General features: G+C 42.1%; 1 protein-coding gene across 50 annotated transcripts in view; it reads right to left on the bottom strand.

Moving 5' to 3' along the window:
* LOC105205754 (microtubule-actin cross-linking factor 1) overlaps nt 1–18,556 on the bottom strand; it is a 108,565-nt gene that overhangs the window by 20,476 nt on the left and 69,533 nt on the right. For 41 of the 50 annotated variants that reach the window (XR_005574815.1, XR_005574816.1, XM_039449402.1 and 38 more), the window contains 11 exons: nt 17,650–17,765; nt 8,016–17,445; nt 5,539–5,685; nt 5,203–5,426; nt 4,339–5,133; nt 3,395–4,239; nt 2,873–3,162; nt 1,750–2,793; nt 1,183–1,660; nt 905–1,074; nt 6–827 (listed from right to left, as the gene is read on the bottom strand). Coding sequence is in view for 48 of the 50 variants with exons in the window: in XM_039449402.1 (XP_039305336.1) it covers nt 6–827; nt 905–1,074; nt 1,183–1,660; nt 1,750–2,793; nt 2,873–3,162; nt 3,395–4,239; nt 4,339–5,133; nt 5,203–5,426; nt 5,539–5,685; nt 8,016–17,445; nt 17,650–17,765 (14,361 nt within the window). In the remaining 2 variants the exon portion in view is untranslated. The remainder of the gene's footprint in view (nt 1–5; nt 828–904; nt 1,075–1,182; nt 1,661–1,749; nt 2,794–2,872; nt 3,163–3,394; nt 4,240–4,338; nt 5,134–5,202; nt 5,427–5,538; nt 5,686–8,015; nt 17,446–17,649; nt 17,766–18,556) is intronic. The other 9 variants (XM_039449435.1, XM_039449442.1, XM_039449443.1 and 6 more) reach the window with 3 other exon arrangements.

The following is an 18,556-nucleotide window of genomic DNA, read 5'->3' as shown; positions in this document are numbered from 1 at the left end:
CTTACCCTGTCTTTTAAGTCGTTCCACTTTTCATTCATTTTATCAACATCTTTTTCGATATTATTAGTATTGACATCTCGTCCTGCAGTTTGTATAAGACCTTGACCGAGCGCGTTGCATTCATCAACGGCGTGCGCCAATGGTTCAATCTTCTTAATTTTAAGAGCCCTGAAGTCCTCCTGCTGAGCTTTAATTGAGTCTACTTCAGATCCAACGGGTTTAAACCTTCTGACGTGTTCATTTGCGTCATTGATACCCTCCATAACGTCCGCGTGCAATTGATAAAACTCTTGTAACTTGTTTAAGGTGGAAGTAAGTTCGTCTTCTCTGGTACGCGCGCGCTCATCCAGTTTGCCAATTTGTCGTTTAAATCCGCCAACCTGATCTCTTGTTGCTACAGCATCAGCAGCAAAGCCATAATCGACCAAACGTTCGCCACGATTCTCCAAATCGCCAATATCTGCATAGAGTTTATTAATTCTGCTAACAATCTTAGCGGTATCCTCCAATTGTCCTCGTACAATCTTAATTTCTCTACCAGGGGCTTTCATGGAATCTAGATCTTTTTCGAGAGCGGACAGATGTTGGCTAATCAATTTCGCTTGATCATTAAATTGCGCGACTGCAGTCGCTGCACTTTGCAATTCATTGCATCTGTCATCCAGTTTCGCTTGCAGATCATTAATGCGATCAGTAACATTGTCAATCTCGTCTTGTAAATGGGTTGCATCGACGCCTTGCTCGCCGGCCTTATTCACGAGATCGTTAGCCTGTTGTCTCACACATTGCAAAGGTTTTTTCAAGCTCGTTGTTTCCTCTCGCAAGTTCTACAAATTACATAATTAATATATATTTTATATTAACCGTAGCGTTCATTTTATAAGAGTACAATAAATCTAATTACCTTTATTCTATCGAGAAGTTTTGGATCTTTGGCCGCTCCGCCGAGAGCATCATGTGAAGCTAATTTATCTTCACAACGTTGTAAACAATGTTGCAAATCGCGTAAGTTCTCATTGAAGTCCATTAAATGACGAGCGGTATCTTCCAAAGACTGTGTTCTAGACAGTAAGTCTGCAAGAAATAATTAAATAATATTACGTATTGTGTAATATTATAATACACACTTAAATATAATTAACTGTAATAAACTATAATATCATAATAGATTTGAACACATACCATTGTTTAATTTATCCCATCTAGTTTTCATAGCACTAAGCTCATTCTTCACGTTTTGTTTGTCGATATCGCAAGCTCCGACAAATGTCTCGCCTAGCATCTTATTATTTTCGTATTCTCCAGAGTGCTTCCACACTTCATTTCTGAACGATGACAATTCCTTCAGTTGCTTCTCGATGTCCTTGCGTCTAAAGGAAGTAGGAATCAAACTATCCAACTTATCCTCAGCTTGTCGAAGCCATGGAAGAAATACGTCTTGAGCTTTGTAGTATTTCTTGCAATGCTCCGCGCAGGTCTGCAAGCGGGTGTGCCTTTCGACAGTATCCTTCTTCAAACGATCCCACTGTGACTGCATCTTGTCCAAATCACGTTGAAGCGAGCGGTTTTCAACTTTCTGAGATCGTGAAAGTATATCGCGTCCTTTGTTCAACAGCATTATGACTTCGTGCTCTTTACCCATCACATTACGATAAACAGGCTAAAAATTATATTTTGTTTTTGTCAATAAAATGAAATTAAGAAAATAAAAATATATATATAAAAAAAGAAAGAAATAATAATATATACCTCATGATGATCAAGTTGTTGTTGCAAGATTTCTCTGTCAGCAGACACTAGCAACTTTTCAGACATGTTTCCAAGTTCATCCGCGAGCCATCCTAAAGTTCTGCTGCAGGAGGCCTCAAATTGTCTTCCGTCTCGCAGATTACCTTCGATCTCTGCTTTCCTATGATCCAACTTCTTCTGTAAATTATTGTACATCTTGCCAACTGTGGCAAGTTTTCCTTGAATTTCGGATCTTGACGCTGGATCACTCAAAACCTCGCACAACTGTGCACCGGCCATTTCCACATCTGCTAACAAAGGTCTCTGACCTTCCAGTTGTCTTTCCAGATTCTCGATCTTACGAAGCTGTTCTTCGGGATCTTTTTCTAAACTCAACTCATCCAAATTATCTGAGATTCCTTGTAGAGCGTCTCGCAGCCGATTAAGACTAGCATCGAATTCACGACTAGTATCAACGGCATCACCCAAACTTTGAGCTCTTTCATCCAATCTTCCCATTTGATCTGCCCATCTCTGTAAGATGTTCTGCAATTTTGCATTTATCTTCTGTCCATCTATCGAATCTATGGATATCGTGATAAGGATACTTTCTCCAACTTGTACCAAATGATCCAATTGCGGTTGCTGAGTTCTAAACTCTTCTCGTAAAACCTGCACTTGTTGCACTTGACTCGCGACCATACGAGGATCGGCCGAAATTGGTCCCAAAGCGCCCAGCATACGCTCTTTAGCACCAAGCCAAGAGTTAAGGCCGTCATATGTATCATAGAAGTCTTTAATGTCTTCTAAGAATTTGATTCGGTCTTTACATCTATCAGAAATCGATCTCCATCTACTGGCAACATCTTCCATCTCATCATTCAATCTATCTACACCATACGCTCCTTTCTTACGTCTAACCAAATCACGAACTTGCGTTCGAGTACTGTCCAGTAGAGATTGTTTCTCGTACATCTCTTCAACGAGAGCTTTAACTTGCTTAGCCGTTTTATCCGCATCATCTTTAGTTGCAGGCATACTTTCTTTAGGCAACTGTCGTTGAATCTGATACAAAAAATTTTATGTATTATGCTCTAATATATCAAATATAATAAAAAATGTAACATTACTTTAAAATTATTACCTTATCCAAGAATTGAGAGAGTACTTTCAAATGGTCTAAATGTTTCTTCAATTCCTCCCTGATATTATCCAACTCCGTTTGGCGGTCCGACAGTCTGACACCAAGTAATCCGTATCTATGATTAATTTCTGAAAGCTGCTGTTGAACGGGCGATAATTCCTCTAGATGGAAACCATCTTGGCTCGAACGGCGGCTACTGAATCCACTGCTACCACCTGGGGAGACCGGACTTTGAACTGCGTAGGATTTAGTGGGTGACGGCGAGCGACCGTCTTGTGACATTCGCAGTACTACAAAAAAAATGACAAAAAAATGATCAAAAATAGCAAAAATGGCAATGATTGTGTGCTGAAAAATATATAATGTGAAAGATATATGAGCTAGTTGTTATAAATAATAAGTTTATGTAAACTGATAACAATTGGTTCACAAAAAACCAATGTGCATAGTTCACATAATCGTGCTATCAAAAAATATTGCATTTATAAAAAATCGCATATATAACAATAGCAAATATAATACCTGGTCTCTTCGTTGGACTACGTCGACGGGTTGGACTTTCGCCGCGTTCCTTCATCAAACTGTCATAAGCAATACCGAGATCATTGATCTTATCGACCGTGTTACCGTAGTCGCGATATTCCTTCTGTATGGGTTTCAATTCCTCCAGCTGTACTTTCAATTTTTCCAAATCTACGGCGACTGACTCGAGCCCTTGCACCTTGTTCTCCGTACGAGTAAGCCAATCGAATACTTGATCTCGCAGTTTCTCATAAGCCGTATGTTGTTCCGCCCTCGATTTACACAATCGTTGTTTCTCATCAAGCAGATTATTCAGTTCTTTCCATTGAGACTCGAGCGCCTTGATCTTATCTCTGATCGTGCCCGCTTCGGTTATATCCTTCTTGGAGATTAGATTCTTTCCGTTACGTATAAGATCCTCAAAGCTTCCGCGCTGATCCTCGCGCATGTCTATCAGTTGAGCCATCTTGGCCTCGTACTCCGACATGTCGAGCTTGTTCAAATCCCTTGAGTCGAGAATTTCCATCATATGCGCGTACCAACTCTCGAACTTGGCTACATCTCCAAGGAACTCGTTAAGGGCTTGCGCAATTTCGTCCAAGAATTCACCGCGCCTCAAAGATTTGTCCATCAGTTTCTCAAATCTGCTTTGCACATCTTTCAGTTTGCTCTCGATACGTTTGGCAATATGAACGTTGCTCGAATTAAGGAGAAGATCCTGAGCATTTCTTGTGATGGTTTCTACGCTCAAACGATGACTATCCAAGTCCGCTTGAAGTAATCGCTGTTCTCTTTGTTGTTCTTCCAAACGTTCCTTTTGCAAACTTGCCGGACGTTGCAGTGATCTGTAAAATATAATTTGTTCAAGTACAATGAAAATAAAGATATACTTAAAATAGTACAAAATAATTCAGAAATAATAATTGTATCTCTCTTATACTTACTTAAATTGACTTTCAACATTGTTCAGCCATGCAACCAAACTGTCCAATGCATCTTGCACTCCTTGACTTCTCACTAAAGCTGTGTCAAGTTCTTGACATTTGTCAGCTAAAGCATTACACAGTTGTTTGTACTTGTCTTCTAATGCTTTCACGGGTTCTTCAAGTTCGTTAGCCTCATTGATCGTCAATTGGCCTTCCAACGAATGTAACAGAGCTTCAAGACTGTGTTTAGCATTGTCAATTAGACGCGCATTAGCGAGGAATTCATTGTTCAATGCCTTGGCTTTGCTTAATTGATCCTCTACTTGTTTCGGCTCCGCGGCAACTGGTTCGGAGATAACTCTGTGTACTTTTGGCTCGACATCTCTCAACCAGGCCTTAGCTTTATTTAAAGAATCATGATAATCTCTCTGTTTGCCGCCGACTCCTGACAATCTGTCAGACAAAAGATTTGCTCGGGATAGTAAATCTTTGTATCGAGCTGTCGCAGAGGATACTTCGGCACGTATTGGCGAATCTTGGCTAGCTGTGGGCTCTTTGTGTGGCAATCTTTGTGGCAAACTGGTCCTAAAGTCATTAAGAACTTGGAGATACTCCTTACTCTCATCAACAAACTTCTGTGCGGCCATTGTAATAAATCTCAAATCTGCTTGATGAGCGATGACATCGCTTATAAAATCACGAGTCGTATCTGTGCTACTGCTGAGCTTGTTCAAATCGGTCAAGGAACGCTCCTTATCCTCGAGCACGCTTCTAGCTTTATCCAACCAAATCGAGAACGTCGTGAGTTCATTCCTTTAAAAGAGCAAGTCAATTAAATGCGAAAAATATTAAATCATTAGCTATTACATGAGAAATACTAACTTGAACTTCGTTAATTCATCTCTGGCACCAATGAGACGTTTCACTAATTTGTCAGTGCGATCTAATGCTTTGTCGAATCGTGTCTTTAGAGATCGACCGTTCTTTTCCAACGTAGACACTTCATCGCTAGATAAAACGTTGCTGCCGGTCAAGACGACTTGTCGAATCTGATCTAGGCAGGATGAGACGGGTCGACTGTGCGATTCAAGATCTTCCTTTATTTCCTGCAAGTAACATTATATTTCATATGTAACAAGTTAAATGTATAAAAAAGCGTATTTACATAAACTTAGATTAATATAAAATACGATTATGTGAGTGTTCTTTATTGCTTACTTTCATGATCATTATTTGTTTTCTTAACTGCTCTACATCTTCTTTAACGGTATCTTGATCCGCCAGTTTATCCTCAATTTCGGAGATCCATTGCAGAAGCTTAGACAACGTCTCATCACAGAGCTTGTATTTCTCCTCCACCGCTTGCTAAAATAAAGTTGCAGAAAAAAAAATTATTTTTATCTACTCGTGCAGTCTATAACTCTACATCTAAAATGTGCTAAAAAAAAACTAAAGTAAATCATAAGAAGAATATCGTCATCTCACCAATGACGACATAGGCATCGTATTAATTAAAGATTAAAGAAACGTAGGTAAGCTTACGACATATCTCACGCATGCAAACACAGGCACACTTTTAACGTACAGGTAAAATACAGTATTAAATGGTAGCTTTAATTTATCTGCAAGAACTGCATATCTCTCGTATCGGATTTTTTCATATGCAGTTTAAAGCATAAACGATAACAGTATGAAGATAACATAATAAAACACGTTCCAACAAGCAAATAAATTAAAACGCACAATGACGGAGTAACGATCGTGTGTGATGATGATATACTGCATATAATAATGCGTATAAATGTATGATGCAGTAATGTACAACGTGGAGAAACTCCCGCTAACTCATGCTAGCGGAAAACATAGGTTCGTGATAAGTAAACATAATCATACCTGAAAAAAAGGAAAACATTTAAATGTATAATAATTATCATAACTCTGAATATTAAAAACTAGTTGGATTAAACGCATATTAATAATTGATAAAATTAAGACAAGATATATTATACATTTGTTAATTTCATGTGTTAATCATTTCAAATTTTTCGCGAATCGGTAAATAAAACCAACTGAGGCTCCAATAAGTTTTCCCTTATATTATTTATTACAAAAGAATCTTTCAATTGTTGAGAATTATTAGAAAGTGCTGATGCAGTGCTTACAATTATTGCGTTGGTCTTGATTACCGTCAAGCATTTCACGTTATTTAACATTACATTAAAAATGATATAGACAACGGTATCAATCGATCACTAGGTATTATCCTACTATTATCTTAGATTTTAAAATACAATTCTGTTATTTCTTTTACATATAATGACTTGATTATTATCAAATTTTATTTTTTATCTACTAATGCCTTTAATTTATTTGCCACAATCGTCTGTCACTTACATCCTGATTAAGCCAATGGTCTATGAAGGATGATGAAAGGTAGAGAGAGCAACACGATATGATTATGGTTGCATGTCCTTTCAGCCAAATCCTTCTTCTCAGATAAGCGTTAATTTTGAATGAAATATGAAGAAAAAATGCCAATTTGCAATTTTTTTTATTACGTACGTACATGCATTAATATGCTCAGCAAATGATATATTTTTTTCCAATCAAAGAAAATCATTAGCGCATTCCATTGGATCAGATAAATTATGTGACCCAACTAAGAAATTACTGTATTTTATAATCTTTTTGAGTTATTTTAATATCTTTTTGAAATAAATAACATAAACGTAATTTTTGGATCGCGCTGCAAGACAGTGAAAGTTTTATCACAAAAAGTAAGATAAGCGAGTTATAAATTATTATATTAATGATAAAATTATAGAATAACGATAAAATTATAAATTAATGCTACTTAATTTATTAAAAGGGGATTAGCGTTGTTGATGCGACAAAACTTGACTTGGGATTAATGACATTCTGCGTGATTAAGGAGATTGTTTATAATGCGATGTTCGATATTGTCCGATAGTCTGCAGATCGCCGATTGTAAATGACGAGCCCGAGGAAACGCGATGTCCAATTAGTGTCGTTCGTGATGATGGCCGACCTTTATTGAACCCACATTAAGGTAATGAAGGAAGGTAAGCACGAAGATAAGTATGGTGTATTAAATAATGTGTAAGGAGGGTCCGAGGTAAATTGTTTGAAGCGAGCATTCCGATAAAAGGAAGCACGGGGATGATTCCTCTATGAAGTAGAGGGAGAAAGAGAGACAAGACCAGAATGAGAACGATTTTAATTCATGACCATGCACATTACGCGTATTATTCCTCTCAATCCTCGACCGAGATGTAATAAAAATGTCATGCGAGTCAAAAACGAAGACTTTGACGTCCGTGCGGGGACCGTCATGCCAGCAAGCGGCTCTTCTCGCGAATGATAATGGTATAAAAATTTACGTTCAGTTCAGGCAAGGCAAGATAAAACGGAGAGAGAATCGCACGACAATAAAACGTAATGTCGATTCGTGTGACAGCGTAATGATAATCACATCCAACTCTCGGAGGAAGCTGTTATTAGAAAATCGTGAGTGGAAACAGTAGCAAACGTAAACTCGGGTGTGAGAAAAATTGGAGAAACCCAAACAGTAAGAGAAAAAAAAAATAAAATAAAACGAACGGAGGACAATGAGTCAATTGGTGCGGGAGTCGCGGGGGTGTGTAAAAGGTATCATTCTGGCTGGTCCTACTTACCCTGGCTTCAGCGGCGAGTATATAACCCCGCTCCAAGGCTCTCACGAAGTCGATACTCTTGCCATCAGTGTCCTCGACTAATCTGCCTCCTATGGAATCTACCTTCCCACTACTCACTGCTTCTAACAGACTCGCGATATTACCCGTGAATGGATCTTTGATTACGGTGGTGGACGGATCAATTAGACCCGAATCGATTGTATCCGCCAGCGTGAGGCGCCTACGATCTAGCACGGAAGTGACAACGAAGGGATCGTAAAAACCGCCCGTGGTCGGATTGTAAAGACCGAACTGCAGCGCTTCGATAAACGAAATGCCGTTCTTCGAGGTGATTAACAGGCCGGTTTCCAGGGCTTTCGACAAGCTGTATAACTTAGACGTGGCAGTGTCCAACACATTGCCCTTCTCCGCGTCCATCATGCCCTTGCGGAACGCTTCCGGTAATTTTACAAGTTTCTTCTTTTGCGAGTCTTTAATCAACGCCGAGTCCGAGTCTACGATACCGAGACCGACCGCCTCCTTGAGAGTCAATTGTTCATTCGAGATCGGATCTGTGAATTTGCCTAATTCCAGCGACAGATACTCTTTCTCGACTGCCTCTTCAAAAGTAACAGGTTCTCTAACAAATACGGTAATGTCACCAAAACGCACGAAACGCGGTTCCCTTTTGCTTCCATTGTTCAATTCAATCGTACCTCTGACGGAGGGATCAACAACTCCGTCCGCAATCGCTCTTGCCGTCGCTATGAATCGACCGGTTCTAGGATCTCTTACAACCGACGTGTTCGAATCAATCAATTGATAGTTGATAGCTTCTTCTAAAGTGCATTCTTTGACATTTTTGTCACCAAATCCGGTTTTAGAAGCCTCTAAGGGTGATCTATGTGCTATTTGTTGCGCCAGAGGCTTGTCGATCGTGACTAATAGGCCTCTTTCTAAAGCTACATCAATATTAAAAGCCCGTGTCGTTTTGGGATCTAATATTCTTCCCCGAGACACATCGACCGTCCCATCCTCGATGCCCGTCAACATTGGTTTAATCTGTCCGGTCGTCGCATCTTTCAAGGCGGTAGTATCGGGATCTATGAGACCGCAGTTAATCGCCTGAAGTAGGTCGTAATACTCGTTAATGATGGGATTAGCAAATTTGCCGCTATCACCGCGATAAAGGTGACATTTAACTGTCTCCTCGATCGAAAGAGGCGTTTTCGACGTGACGATGAAGCCTTTCTTCGCCGCTTCTTGTAGATTAATTGCCTTGTCAAGCTCACAAATGATATACATGCCGCGAATGTCATCGACGATACCTGAAGAGATTGCTTCAGCCAACGGCATGTATCTATTAGACTTGGTGCACTTAACGATCGATGTCAGAGGATTTATTAGATCTACTTGGCATGCTTCAGCTAGTGTTAGCTTGCGGTTGTTGGTCGGATGTACGAATTTGCCTGAAGAAACGTCATACATGTTCATTAATATTGCCTCGTATAGGCCAAATCCCATGCTCTCTATGTCGACGATAAGACCGAGCTGCAATGCGACCGATAATGAGACCGAACCACTGGTGCCCGGTTCCTTAAACATACCGGTACGCCGGTCGATTACGCCAGCGCGACATGTCTCCGCCAATGATAACAAACGTTCGCCACGTTTGTCCCAATAGCATGGTAACGTAGGGCTGATTACACATTTCCTCATCGCTTCATGCAACGTTACGGCTCTACCCGTACTGGGATCAATAATTTTGCCTGTGTTATCATCGTATAATCCTTGATGAATGGCACGTTGCAGAGAAACGGCGGCTCTATTGTCAACAATGAGGCCAGATTCAAAAGCGTCCCTCAGAGATATGTTTCTGTTACCCTTGCTGGGATCTTTGAGGTAACCAGTAGTGCCGTCCATATAATCCGATTGTATAGCCTCCATTAGTGTCATTGTTTTCCAGATGCTGGACCTCGTATCTTTGACAGTAACCGAATCAGCATCTATTAAATTCTTTTGAATAGCTTCTAATACTGTCAAATAAATGCCTGTTTGTGGATCTAAAAATTTATTAGTCTTTTCATCGAGAATTCCTTTTGAAATTGCTTCGCTGAAACTCATGGGTCTTCTTGTTTCGAGAAGCAAACCACGTTCCAACGCTTCCTGAAAATCTATAGGCGGTCCTCGAGCATGACTAACTGTACCGGACTTAGGATCAACTATGGACGTTTTAATAGCTTTATTGAATGTCATCACGTCACCGTTGGGATCTCGTACAATCGCGGTTGTGGTATCTATCACGCCCATTTTAATCGCGCGGTCAGTAGGAAGCTTTTCCTGAGTGTCAGGTATTGTAAATTGTCCGGTCTTCGGATCGTACAAGCCTTTAAAGACGGCATCTGGTAGAGATATTTTTCGTTTCGCTGGCACTATGAAACCGCGATCCAATGCGTCGGTTAATAAAAGAGGTGCACTGGTACACGGATCCACTGCCGTACTAGTCTTCGCATTAATAAAACCGAGCTTAATAGCATCGCCCAGAGATATAATATCGTTGTTTCTTGGATCTTTAATGGACGGACTATCCTTGCTAATAAAACCTTTGTCGATTGCTTCCTCTAAAGTACAATTATTACCATCAATATTAAAAGTGCCGGATTTTGGATCGTAAATTTGAAGAGCTAAAGCTTCTTGTAGCGTATGTGGTTTCACGGTACTTAAAATGTATCCTTTCTCAAAAGCGACGTCTAATGTCATAGAATGCGGATAGGTCAATGTTCCTTTTACTAAATCTATCAACTTGCTTTCCTCTGCTTCGTTGAGAGGAATAACGTTATCTTTTCTATCATCTTTTACTACTGTAGTGGAACCATTAACATAACCGATGGCCAATGCATTTTTCAACGTTAAATTTTCACCCGTCATAGGATTTAAAACTAAACCAGTTTTCGGTGAATAGTATTCTTTAACAATCGCATCAATTAGCGTAGGTATGAATGGTGTTGTGATAATCAAACCTTTATCAAGCGCAACATCTAAGGGTAAAAGCTCTCCCGCTTTTGTGTCGTGCAAACGACCTGTATTTGAAATCAACAAGTTCATCGTCAACGCGTCATCCAATGAAACAGACGAGCCGGCTTTCGTATCCACGATCTCGGTGATAAAAGCATCGACGACGCTTCTATGGACACCCTCTTCGACATCTATCAATTGTTTAGTCAGAGGATCTTGTATTTTTCCAGTCTCAGTATCATAATGACGTTGCCTAATAATGGCTGCCAATGAAATCGGTTTGCGAGAAATGGGCACAATTAGACCTCGTAGAAACGCACTTGCGATATCGATCTCCGTTCTCGTTTCTGTATTGATGACAATATCTTTGCGAAGATCCACGATGCCAGTCTCCAGTGCCTCAGAAAACGGTACGATCTCGTCCGTAATCGGATTTCTCACGCCGAGTACATCAGCGTCGATGAGACCCGTGTTAATAGCTTCGTTCATAGACAACGTTTCTCCTGTTTTCGGATCTCGAATCGTTCCTGTGATAGGATTACACATGCCGGTGTCGATAGCTTCTTGCAAACCTAGAGTTTGAGATTCTGCGAATTGTTCTCTCTCTGTTTCGTCCTCCGGCTCTTCTTTAATCCATTCCAAGCGAACCGCCTCGAAAAATGGTATCTTCTTACCGGTCTTCGGATCAACCATATAAGCAATATTTCTATCTACGAGAGGCCGACTAATAGCCTCGCGCAATTTAACGTACGAGTCTGTTTTGGATGACAGATCCTTGACAAGTACTTGATCAGGATCAAAAACGTTCAGATTTAGCACCAGATCGTTAAAAGAAGTGACAGTACCTGTTTCCGGGTCTAAAAATTTCTCTATTACAGGATCGAAAACTCCGAGTTCCGCAAGAACTTGAGGCGTTAAATCTTTTGTAATGGTTATCGGAATGTGTCTCGGTATTTCCTCATCTGTAATTCTCTTCAATTGATTATCGTCCTCCATTTCTATTTCTGTAATTTGAACCTCTCCCATCATTCCTGTATCTGAAAGCGCTTGTTTCTGCATTTCCATCATACTTAATGTTTTATTTTTAATTTGAACTTGACTTGAAATAATTGTTGCAGGCGGACTTGATTCCTCCTTCGCTGAGACGGATAATTTCATCGGTACAGATGCACTCGGTTTTGTCTCTTTAGACTTACGACTTGAAATTGCATCAACAACTGCTTTTCCAGCCAAGACTGGTGCGGCTACGACTGCCAAGAGACCCATTTTCGTAGCTTCCGCTATGCTAATCGGGCGATTCTTTTGATCTCGCATGGTCTTCATTTTTCCAGTGACGGGATCGAGCAAACCTTTTTCGACTGCTTCTCTAGTGGTAATAGATTCTTTGGTTTTAACATTATAAAGCACGGAATCAGGTTCAATTAGGCCTACTTTCATCGCTTCCGTCAAATTGTACGGTTCATTCGTCTCGGGATCTTTAAACGTCCCAGATTCTTCGTCATAAATTTGCTCAATCGCTTCTAATATAGTTAAACTGTTATTAAGCGATTTCTTGAGTGTTTCAGATTCGCTCTTGTTAGATGAAGTATCGAGGATTCCTTCCTCGACAGCCTTAGCGATAGGCATTGTAGTACCAGTGCAAGGATCAGTATAAATTCCTTTTTTCATATCTACGAGTCCTTTCTCCACCGCGTTATCAAAGGACATTTTGATGTCTTTTGTCGTAAATTCCTGCTTAGTTTCAGATTCATCCTTAATAATGCCTCTTTGTCGAGCCTCTTCGATGGTAATAATATTGCCGGTATTAATATCTTGTACTTGCGTTGCACTCTTCAGCGCATAACCTGGCAAAAGCTCAACGGTCTTGGTCGTGATAGAGTGATACGACGTAATCGTCTCAGTGATAGCTGTATTTTCACCATGAGTCGGTGATTTAATAATAAGCAAACCAGATTCAACAGCCTCGGCAATCGGAATCGGAGTTCCTGTAGTGGGATGGAAAAAGACAGCGTTGTCTCTGTCGATCAATCCTGATTCCAAAGCCTTCGTTATTTCGATACTATCAGGGACAACTGGATACGGTAATGCCATGATAAAGTCTTCTTTTATAGCGTCCTCCAATGGTAGATGCTCTCCGGTAATTGGATGACGTATTTCTTTCTTATTGATGTCTATCAATCCACGTTTTAGCGCAACAGGGAATGTCATTCCCGCCGGCGGTATGTTGAAAGATTTAGCCGGTTCCTTCAACTCGAACACTTTGTTCTCTATTGCGTTGACTAGATTCACGCTACCGCCCTGTGTTTTAACCAATGATTTTTCCGCATCGATAGTGTCGTTCGCAATAGCAGACTGTAATGTTTCTGTACGGCCATCAATGGTGAACATCACATTAGATAGCGGATCTACTATTTCGCAAACTATGGCTTCATTAAGATTAAGATGCGCGCCTGTTTCTGGGTGGACGATTTTACCTTCCAAAGGATCCAGCAAGCCTTGACTGTACAAACTATGCACGGACAAGCTTTTCGCCAAAGGTACCATTATGTGTGCGTTCTCTGGATCCAAAATTCCGCGATCGATAGCCTGTTTGATACTGAGCACGTCGCCCCTTTGCGAATCCACGATTTGTCCCTGATTGGCATCTATTCGGTTATCGCGAATTGCTTCCGAAAGAGTGATTGGCTCTCCTTTCTCGTTGCACATTTTCGTCGCGAAGGTATTCGCCGTTTCTACGTCGATGAGACCGCTCTTTAACGCTTCCTCGACTTTTACTATCCTCTTTGGCATCTTTTGCAGAACAATAGGTCTCGCCTCTCGCTCGGGACTTTGTGATACCGTTCTCGCTTTACCAATCGTTACTTGATATTTTGGTTCGACAGTCACACGCGATCTGGTCTTTGTGCTCAAACTCTCGCCATCCGGAACGTCAATTGACGAATCAATCAAAGTTGTACTCTTAGTATTCTCTTTTGGTACGCAAATTTTTCCAGGTTCATCATGTAAGATGTATTTTGCGATATTTTTTTCATTTTCTTCGGGTGTGCCACTTGCAGATTCAATTGGTGAAATTGCATTGTCGTCCATCGGAATGATGCCACGTTCAATAGCGACTTCTCTCGGCACTTTCTTGCCGGTTACTGGATCTTTGACCATCGTTCTTTGTACTGCTTCTATGGCGGCCGCGGTCGCTGCAAGAGGTGCACCGAGAACGGCTATCACTCCAAACTTTGCTGCGTCAACCAATGATATCTTTCTGCTATCATCAATTTTATATTCGCGTTTGTTAATATTGAGAATACCGCGATTAATAGCCTCTGTCATGCTAATGTCTTTACCCGTTGTTGGATCCTTGACGATTACGACAGCAGGCGGTATTGTTCCTTCGGAAACTGCGGTTAAAAGATTGGCGGATTTGCCAGTTTTCGTAGAAATCACCAGGGCTGTTCCTGGATCATAAATCACTCCCTGAGTTACTTGCACTGGATCTGGCATAGACATTTCGTCGCTAGTTTTTATCTCCATTTGCTGAGAAGGATCGCCCAAGTGTGTCAACTCCACTTTGTCGGGCTTACCTGAAACCCTCGTGATCTGAAGAAGCCTTTGATTAGTATTATCGCAGTCCATACTCGGCCCGCCTTCCAATATGATCAATCCATTCGCAATCGCTTCTCTCATCGAGATCTTTTGCGGATAACAGTAGTGACCTGTGGAATCCAAAATATTCTTCTCCAAGCTTCGCACCAAGGACACTTTTCTTCCGTGAGGATCAATAACAAAGCCAGAACTCGGATTAATAATTTGCAGCTTAATGCACTCTTCGAAAGAGACCAATCTGTCAGTACTTGGAATTATAAAAAGACCTGTAGCAGGATCAAATAATTTTCTATCGATAGCTTCGGCGAGTGTCCAGCCATCCGTTGGCAATTCAAATACTCGTTTATCTGTATAAACACGTTCGTTTTCCATGAATTTCGTAATCTCAGATGTGCGACTCGCAGTTGGTGTAACTGGCGTGATTACTTCTGTTTCTATATCTTTTTCATCACGCAAAGGTAATTTAAGATCGTGACTTACTGCATGTGTTTCGTCGAACGAACTTGTTTTCGATGTTATTTCTGACGTCCATTTAGTCGATTCGCAAACTTTTGTCGATGACGAGATCTCTTTAAACATTGAATCTCGCGTAGAAGAATCAGTCGTCGTCGATGGTGCGATCGTCATCGTAACCGAAGACGACTCTTTCGTCGGCGTGGATGATGCTCGCGGAGTAATTTCTTTAGTAATAATAGTAGTAACTGTGCCAATCGCTCTAGGTGGCGATTCGCTTCTTCTACTTCTAGGTACTTCACCGATACTTGTCGTTAAAGTGCTTTCAAATGTTGTTTGAGATGAATCCGGAGTACGCTCTCGCGAGTGCACAACACGTTGACGAACGTCATCTCCGAGCAAGTTTTGCTCAAAGGCATCTTCAATGGACATCGTTACTCCCGAATCAGGATCTTTAAATTCATTTCTACTTTCGTCGATCAAGCCGCTGCATAACGCTTCATCGTAACTAATCTTGTAATCTCTTGTAACAACCTCGCCAGTTTGCAGAGTCGTTACGTATCTTTTGACGGTCTTTGTAACTGTCTGCGTAGTGACCGCAATATTTAGCAAACTAGTGAGCAGAGCGGCACCGTCGGGAGTAATGAGTCCTCGTTTAATCGCTTCCTCCAAAGGCACTATTCTCTTGGTACGCGGATCCAATAATTGACCAGACTTCGGATCTAACAATCCAAGCAGCACGGCTTCCAAAACGCTTGTCTCACGTCCATTCTCGATAATGCCGATGCCGCGATTCAGCATCTCTAATACTTCCGGCCTGATATAACCTTGTTCCTCCGCTTCGCTCAGCGAAACGGTTTTCCCGGTGTTCAAGTCGATCGTGAAGGTACCGCCGGACTTTGAACTGATCAAACCTTTCAGCAATGCCGCGTTAAGACTGATGTACTCGCCGGAAACCGGATCCTTGAAGCCGTCGATATCGAAGATACTCTTTTGGGTAACCGATGTAATCAGGCCTTTTTCGACAGCCTGAGGAATAGGAAACTCTTCGGCCTTCAACATGTCGCGATACGTACCGTCGACCTTTATTATTCCACTGGTTAAGGCATCGGCTAGAGTAACCATTTCGCCGGTTCGAGTATCTACTACGGACTTGACGTTTTCAGAGTCTAAAACGCCACGGGCTATAGCCTCCAGTATCGTTAATTTGCTACGGTGTGCCGGACTGACTATCTTGCCTTTGTCGTCGATGATTTCCAGATCGCAACAGTCCTTGAGCGTCATTGGTTTGATGATCAGCTGCCGACGACGAGCTTCCTTAAACGGCAGCTTTTCCATCGACATACCGTGCATGTATCTGCCGCTCTTGGCATTCACTACACCGCGGTTCATGGCCTCGGTCACCGTTAGCTTGCTATCGTTCCTCGTGTCTACAATCTCTTTTACATTCGGATCAATAATACCCTTGTCAACAGCCTCGTCCAACAAATAAGACTCGCCGGTAATCCTATCGATGACGCGGCCGGTCCGATCATCCACGAGACCCTGTGATATTGCGTCAGAAAGCGCAGTGGCATTACGAGTCACCCTAACGGTCACATCCACCTTAGTAAGATAACCGCGCGAATACGCTTCCTCGATTGAAATTCGCTCGCCGTTCTCAGCGATGACCTCTCCTGTGATCGGATCCAACAAGCCCTCTCTCATCGCATCGACAACGCTAAATCCCGTGGTGGCGGCGTTATTTCCGCCACCATCGTCGCGACGTGCTGTCGTTACCTTAACTCGGTCCGCAATGTCGGCTCGCTCGGCGTCGCAGAGCTCCCGCTGGATCGCCTCAAGTAGAGATACCCGACGACCCTCCTCGTTCACCCCGCATGGACCTAACAGCCGATCGGCCAGCGCCGCGTCGATGATACCGTCGCGAGCGGCCTCCTCAATCGACACGCTCGTCCTGCCGTCGCTCGACGTCACTATCCTACCGTTCCTAACGTCGAGAATCCTGAGCCGAATCGCCTCGCCCACGGTCAGGATCTCGCCGGTGCTCGGATCTACGATACCCCTAACGTCAATCACATTCTCCGTCCCGATAACACCCCCGTCGTCGACTCGCGGTACCCTCCCAAGATCCCTAAACTCGCTACTAAATCCGCCGTCCACGACGGACGAGAATTCGTGCTGCTGCTGATGTCGCCTGTTGGAGCTCGTCGTATCGCTCTCGAACGAGCGCTTGAGCATGGTACCACCGGCGCCGATAGGTGGAACAGCCCCCGGGCTGGTGGTTTCGCCATTAGGACGATACCCGGCCTGCTCCGCATTGTAACTTCGCTTTGAGATTTCGCTTGAGTAAGTCGTCTCGGTGGACTCATGCCTCTCGGAGGTGTATCTGCGTCAAGAGCCATCGAGAAGCGTGAACATCTGACCGAAACGTACCTCACGCGCATCGCGAGAAAAAGTTTAAATCAATTTCTTAAAAACGGATGTGAGATCATTGGAGAATAAGCTCCTATCGTGGGATACTGTGTAGCGGATGAAGGTAGTTTTTCTACTGTGCAAATAGACGGTACTTCCTGACGCAAGTCATACTCACTGCGACTGGGTATAGTGTGTAGTCGTGGATGTATAACGCTCCTCGCTAGTAGTGCTTTCATATATGTTGAACTCCGTGCGGAATGTCCGCAGCGGCCTTTGTTCTTGAAGAACACGCTGAAAGTAAATAATTTTGCGGCATGCATAAAACATGTCTAGTTATGCACATCTAATTTTAAGAATATTTGCTATATATCTTTATTTCTATACCGAACATGTTCAGAATGCGCGGAATTTAATTTAGCAATTCCGCAGTCTCAATTTTTCTCCAATAAAAACACAATAAAATACTAACGACGTTTTATAAAAATAAAAATTCCTACTTTAAATCAAATTTTGTTAAGACAAAATTTTTGATAATTGCATCTGCTATTCGTGAAAGCTGTTTATGCAAAAATGTCAGTCGCAGTCCTTTCAAATACATTGGGTACATCTGGGTCAACCTGTCGATCTGCGATTCTTGAAGCCGATTAACGATCGCGTCATCCACGCTGTAATCGTTCACTTTGCACATGCATTGAAATGAGTCAGCCCGCGCGACGGTGCATAAGTTTACCTGCAGCGAGACCAGCGTATAATTGGACCACGTGCCGCGCCGCGCTCTCTCAGCCGAGACGGGGATTCTTAAATATAGCATTGCTCACGCACGCGCCGACGTATCGCTCTTACGCAAAAATTTTATCCGGCAACGCACGCCTTGCTTTTAATTACCTAATTCCAAACGAGAAACATCGCATAGCAAAACGCATAATTTTGGACGTGATACTCCTTGCCTTAAGGCCTTAGGCGTCCGCGGGTCTACGTCACCTGCTTATGTCATCACCACGAAAACGGATGCTGTCCTTCTTATTGTCAATTCATGAACTCAACAAGACGTGAGAAAACACGTGTAACTTGACGTGAAACGA

The sequence above is a fragment of the Solenopsis invicta genome, chromosome 5 (genome assembly GCF_016802725.1).
Source record: "Solenopsis invicta isolate M01_SB chromosome 5, UNIL_Sinv_3.0, whole genome shotgun sequence".
Lineage (NCBI taxonomy): Eukaryota > Metazoa > Arthropoda > Insecta > Hymenoptera > Formicidae > Solenopsis > Solenopsis invicta.
This window is presented reverse-complemented; position numbering and strand designations above follow the sequence as displayed.